Source organism: Pinus tabuliformis, chromosome 3_1 (genome assembly GCF_031772625.1).
Source record: "Pinus tabuliformis cultivar Carrire ecotype Pingquan chromosome 3_1, CPIR1, whole genome shotgun sequence".
Classification (NCBI taxonomy): Eukaryota; Viridiplantae; Streptophyta; class Pinopsida; order Pinales; family Pinaceae; genus Pinus; species Pinus tabuliformis.
This window is the reverse complement of record NC_142301.1, coordinates 139,430,615-139,437,054: the sequence shown is the minus strand read 5'-3', so window position 1 is coordinate 139,437,054 and position 6,440 is coordinate 139,430,615. Positions and strand designations below refer to the sequence as shown.

Below are 6,440 nucleotides of genomic sequence, written 5' to 3'. Positions count from 1 at the left end.
AAAAAAAAAAAAATTGTTGGAAAGCTCTCAACGAGCTAGACACAATGGCATTGTTTATTTTAAGTTTCAAGGAGTTTTAAAAATGAAAAAATTTTAAGACCCCATTTCCATGACAAGACTTTGGAGGTTGGGACAATGATAGTAACACCTTCTTCTACCCTTAGGATGGTCTATGAGGTGGAAGGGGGTGTTACACTATTCATGTTGCCTTGTGACGAAATAATATCTAGGTAGACCTTGTTAGGCAAGGAGAAGTTGGGACTAATGACTTTTGACATTTTGGTGTTACCAAGATAGAAACTATGAGGACAATGTTGTGCACTTGTTATGCTTTTATGACCATTTGCTTGTGTTTGACACCATTAAAATAGTTTGTGATTAGAAATGTCCCAACAAGTACTTCAAGGGCATCTTTGGAGAGTCCATCAACTGTTAGGTAGGGAGAAGTTGGGATCAATGACTTTGACATTTTGATTTTACTAGCATATGACATGTGAGGACAATGTTGTGTACTTGTTAAGCATGTATGACCATTTGGTTGTGTTTTACACCATCAATATAGTTGTGATTATAAATTCCCAGTAGGTAGTTCAAGGGTATATTTGGAGAGACCATCAATTGTGTAGTTGAGTTCTTTGAGTATGTGTGTAAAAGATAGCTAGTCAAAATAAATGTGAGCTTCTTTGATATCTTGAAGGATGGATTGTAGGTAGATGTTCTCAACATTGATCATGTGATTGGCCCAACTAATGACTAGTTTATAATCCCCCATAATCTAGTGTGTTTTAACCTTTTTTAGTGAAGCAATGGTTAGGAGACTACGTAGAGCAAGAAATTCTACTCGATTGTTTGGGTCACACTTAGGGGCATATTTGACTTATGCACTAGGAGACTTTTACTTAATTGTTTGAGCCATGCATAGGGGCAATATTTGACCTATAGATCAACCCCACACCTGGGCGGAACATATTGCACTGCACCATCAAAGAAGACACACAGGTAGCCTATAACAACGAGATGCATGACATGAACCTCTCGATTTTGTGTCTTTGGGTCAAGTTTGTATTACAAACATAATTTTGTAACTAGGCACGAAGTGACCTCTATGGAAATGTATTTAGAGCCAAAGATGCTAGAGTTACTGGCCCACTAATACGAATTGGATCATTATATTGTTTGCCATTCATCTCGATGCGTTCAAAGTGGAAAAAAAAATGGAGGAATCAACTCACGGGACCATTTTTACCAATGGGATCCAGTTTGGTGAAATGAGGTCTAAAACCTTCTAGGAGTGTTTTGAGGCATCAAATGATGTTTTTTGGAGGTAAAACTTTGTAGCTTTAGAGAAACACCTTTTCATGTTATTCTACACATGAATATCTTTCTAATGACGCAAGAAGTGCGTCAATCAGAGTTTGTATGCAAAGTTATGCCACTCAGAAGTTGACCTTCCTATTTTCACACCTGTAGTTCGGGAGGATGTCGTGTCAGGCCCCATTATTCATGGAAAAAGGGCTAGCCATGTGATTGTGATGTAAAGTACTCCAGAAGAATCTATATTGTAACTCTAGTTAAGAGTTGATATAGTCAAACTTAGCCATTGATAGGCTATTAGGCTGCGTTATAACCACACCATTAGGAGGAAGAGGATGCCATTCTGTCAAGAGAATTTTGTTCCATAGTTGAGCAAAGATAACCAAGAGAGATAGGAGGTAGATCACACAGAGAGGATCTGTGTACTGTAGCAGCCCACGGGCCACAGGCCTTACTTCTTTGTACATGCAACCATATTTCCAAGCAAAGAAAGAGAGTGGAGTGACCTCACCTTCCTGCTGGGTTTTCTCCCAAAAAGGTTTCCTAGAGCATTTCTTGTGTCTTATGTGTGTGTGCGAGCTCTATTTTATCATTCTCTATTTTTTGCATAATTTCCATTCGCATGCGTGCACTAATTACAGTGAAATCTATAGATCTAGAAATTAAATAAAATTGTAACAATGTAAAATTTCAGATTTTTAATATAATATTGTGAGATTTGTTGTGACGAATTGTCCAATGAAATATCCACGACAATTTATGGATCACCCACCAACAACTAAAGATGAGAATGCATGGAAAACCATTAAGAAATTTAATGGCTTAATTTTCAATCGAAACTTTGATGCATTCTCCAAGCCTAAGCGCAACCATGTTGCTCTCATGTTCAGCGCTACCAACACATTTGATATTACCTACATTGTGTATGTATAGAAAATGAAAATACGCAAGCTTGCATTCATTTGAAGATTTACATAATGGATAGTAGCTAGGGCCCGACCGACTCCTTTTGATTAGATTGTCCTAAGTTAAAAGTTGATTGTTTATTACTAGCCATAAATAGAGATGTGAAATTTATATTTAATATAATAATATTATTAAGAACTAGCATAGATGTTTCTTAACTTTGATTTACCAAAGCTTCAAGAGGAATCCAATCTATAGAGAAACGAACATTTTTTCAAATTTTACACTAAAAAGAAGTTTCCATTTTGAAATATTTGATTACTCTCAAACCCTTGTAGATTCCAAATTAAAATAAAACTATATTTATTTACATTAAAACAAATCTATATTAACCAAAAATTATTATATATATATACTCCATATTTTTATAATAAATTTATCATAAAATTAATTATTTTTACTATTATTCTCTAAAGAATGTGATTAATGTCATTCTATACTTAATAATATTTTTTAAGATAAAAAAATAAATATTAACTACTTAATCCACGATGGAAATATGTGACTATCTTAAGATCTACGCAATGCCTTTAATCAAGTGGCATTTAGATGCCATACTATACACAAAAAATAGGAGTCCAAAATAATGCCCACTTCACCCAATACAGTGAAAGTAGAAAACAAATTTAAGATTTTTTAATATATTATTTCAATTAAGTTGATGATTTCACATCAAAAAGTGTTTTAATAAAATATTTGATTATCATTTATCCATAACCCTAAAATGATTTCACATAAAAAATGAATTAACAAAATACCTAATTACCATCTATCCAAAACTTAATAGAAGATTTCAATAATTTTTTAATAATTAATAAATTTCAATGAAACGGTTTTAAGTTATGATGAGATGGAGTGTCGTGGCCGTCGTTCAAATTGTCAATCCTCCTCGGTTTGATTGCAGCCATCGATGAAATCTAATCGACGGTTCTAAAGCAAAAGATCGGGGTGCAACGGATCGAGATCTCTCAGCCGTTGATGAGAGGCATTGGAATTGACGCCGCGTGATGTCGGCGAGACAGTCTCAGGGTATATATTCTCGCGTTCGCCTTGGGCTTATTCATCACTATTCTTCGTTTCATTATTTTGTTTGAAGGTAGTGATAAATAGCGCGAAAAGATGTCGGGCCGTGGAAAGGGAGGGAAGGGTTTGGGGAAGGGAGGTGCCAAGAGGCACAGGAAAGTTCTCAGAGATAATATCCAGGGCATCACCAAGCCTGCCATCAGGCGTCTAGCCAGGAGAGGAGGCGTCAAGCGCATCAGTGGCCTTATCTATGAAGAGACCAGAGGCGTCTTGAAGATTTTCTTGGAGAATGTCATCAGAGATGCCGTGACATACACAGAACACGCGAGGAGAAAGACTGTGACAGCCATGGATGTCGTCTACTCCCTGAAAAGACAGGGCCGAACTCTTTACGGCTTTGGAGGCTGAGAACTCTCACTCTGACTATTATTTAGTCGTTTTTACTCGTTTATGGTGTCTTTAGGCACCACCTTATCTACAGGAAATTTTAAACCTAATAGGTACTGTAAGTGTCCAATGCATTGCTTTGGATGAAGCTTGTGGAGACTTAGTCAGCGTGTTGATAAAAAAGTTGTCAATGTACTAAATATTTCCAATTTGTCTTGACTGTAGTTTGCTGAACCAAAGTTCCTTGAATTTGAACAGGCTATTGTTCAGATTTTTTAACTATGGTAATATGGATCAAAAGTCGGATTATGCAATTCTGGTAATCTGTAATAATTCGGAGGTCAATAGCTGTGGTAAGAGGATGGTTTTGAATTGATAGGGTTTCAATTGTGGGATTATTGTCAAATTTAGGCCGAAATCCTGCCTGGAAGGATGTTGGAAATGGGATGATTAGCTTATAGTGTTGATCTTGGTGCGGGTCTATGGGTCAACTAAATTGCCCTAGTTTTTTCAGACAAAAAATCATCATAGATTTATATTAAGATAATATAAATATCTGCATTACATTGTTTCATTGTTTTGGGACAGGGAGAGCTGCCCATAACTAACACAATGTATGGAAGGGATTTGACTGTTTCAGGGAAAACAGAGACAAAAAAGTTAACATGTATTCAAAAGTGTAGTTACTACACCTTCTGAGACAGGAATTAAAACACAATAAGTCACATTTCTATGGTGTTGAAGATCAATGAAATTGGCTTTCTAAGCAGTAGAAAGGAGTCACATTCTTTTAATACTGAAATCCTGAATAAGAAAGGAAGATCTATCATGGATAACTGTTAATGACCACAATCCTGGCTTCATAACAAGACCCTCCTTGGAAAGAGAGTTAGCCTGGACATTCCTGGAAAGAGGAATAGGCTGGAAAGACATCTAGTTCATGGTGTTTCGAAAAAACATGATTCTGCTTAGTGAACCAAGGAGATGTGGACTGCTAATGTGGCCATTCCCATTAACATGATCAATCAAAATCGTGTGGACTGCTAATGTGGCCATTCCCATTAACATGATCAATCAACGATTTTGAGTCAATGAAATTGCCCTATATCTAACCGTTTTTTGTCAGAATTTCACAGAAAAGGTCTACGGATGAACTAAAATGTCCCATGATGCCTCATTGTTTTTGTCAGAATTCCATAGAGTTTTTAATCGGTTGATTCATTGGTTAAATTACAAATCAACATTTTTCACTGTAATTCTGGCGTCTGGATCATTTCAGCGATATCAATACGTTAAAATCACACTTTCAATTTCAGGTGCCAGAAGCCACACCTATTAATTTGTAGTTAAACATTTATGAATTGTTTTTGTCGTGGCTAGTTTTTAATGCTTTTCTGTGTTTTCTGCGAGATGATGGTCTCGCTAGGGTTTTGAATCAGTGTTCTTCGAAATCTTCTATGATCAGTAGGCTGTTGTTGTTGTTTATGTTTTGAAAGGTAAATGTGAAGTTGTTTTAAATCAGTTATTTTGTACTCTCAGTTTAGTAGAGAAGAAGAGAGAATGTAAATGTTGTAGTGTTTTGTTTTGTTTTTATTATTTTATGTAAATAAGAATAAGAATTATAAAAATAAAAATAAAAATATGTTAAAATAATGTATTTGTTAATTCATAATAATATTTATCTGGAATATAGTATCTTAGAGATTTTTAAAGTGAGAAAAATTATGTTCGGTCCATTTTGGATTTCTTGAAGATCGGAAATGATCAAATTAATTTAATTTAATTTTTTATTAATTATAAAATAATAAAAATAAAAATAACCATATTTTACAATAAAAAATAATGTATTGATTTTTGGTATTCATTTATAATATTTATATGGAATATAGTAAGATGAAATAATATTAGAGGGGCAAACATTAGATTAGATTCATTTTAACTTTGAATTTATTTAGGCTAGCCAGGAATTAAACTTTTTTGCTTGTTTTTGCATTGCAATAAAAAGTATTTATATCAAAGTATTTGAAATGATTGTTTTTGGCTTTGCCATATTGGAAACTAGACTAAAGATAGTAAATCAAAAGAGTCAAAGAACTAGTAAAATTAAATGTGTCTAAGATTAACAATGACCAAAAATAGTTGCTCCCTTGGGGGAAAACCAACAATAGAAGACAAAGAGCAGCCTTATTGAATTGAAAGGTATGCAGTTTTCTTTATCCCTTAATATTCTTAATATTCTTTGCTACTCCCATAATCTAGTGGTTATATGTTGGATATTGGTCAAATGCTAAATTGTGAGATATGGTTCCCTATTAATTATTGTATATTATAAGGACATTTGAAAGTTTTATTTATTTAATTAGGGGAATTGATAAATAAATCAGTTTTGTACTTTTGTGACATGAGTTTGATTCCAATCAATACTACTATACCCCTTTAGGTACTTACGCATACTCTTGCAACCATAGACTTATCCTAATCAAGGGGATTTGAATCTTGAATCTCATAGTTTACATAATATTTCATGTCATGACAATCTTCAAATGTGTTTCCCCCTCAAGGGATTTGAAATATTAAAGTTGAAGATAAATTTGTAAACTACATAATTTCAAAGTAACAATTACATTTAGTATTGTAAAGGACACTGATGAAAAGATTAAGAAGTTCTAATTAGAGAGAGCATCGACTACCACTTTCTCCTTGCCCTTCTTTTAAATGATTTCATAATCATATTCTAACATTTTGGTAAA

At 34.1% G+C, this 6,440-nt stretch overlaps 1 protein-coding gene across 1 annotated transcript; it reads left to right on the top strand.

The window, feature by feature from the left end:
* Positions 1 to 3,348: 3,348 nt before the first annotated feature.
* On the top strand, positions 3,349 to 3,967 carry LOC149186163 (histone H4-like). The gene has a single exon (XM_089412564.1). The coding sequence runs from the start codon at positions 3,400 to 3,402 to the stop codon at positions 3,709 to 3,711; it is 312 nt and encodes a 103-aa protein (XP_089268690.1). The 5' UTR covers positions 3,349 to 3,399; the 3' UTR covers positions 3,712 to 3,967.
* Positions 3,968 to 6,440: the final 2,473 nt, after the last annotated feature.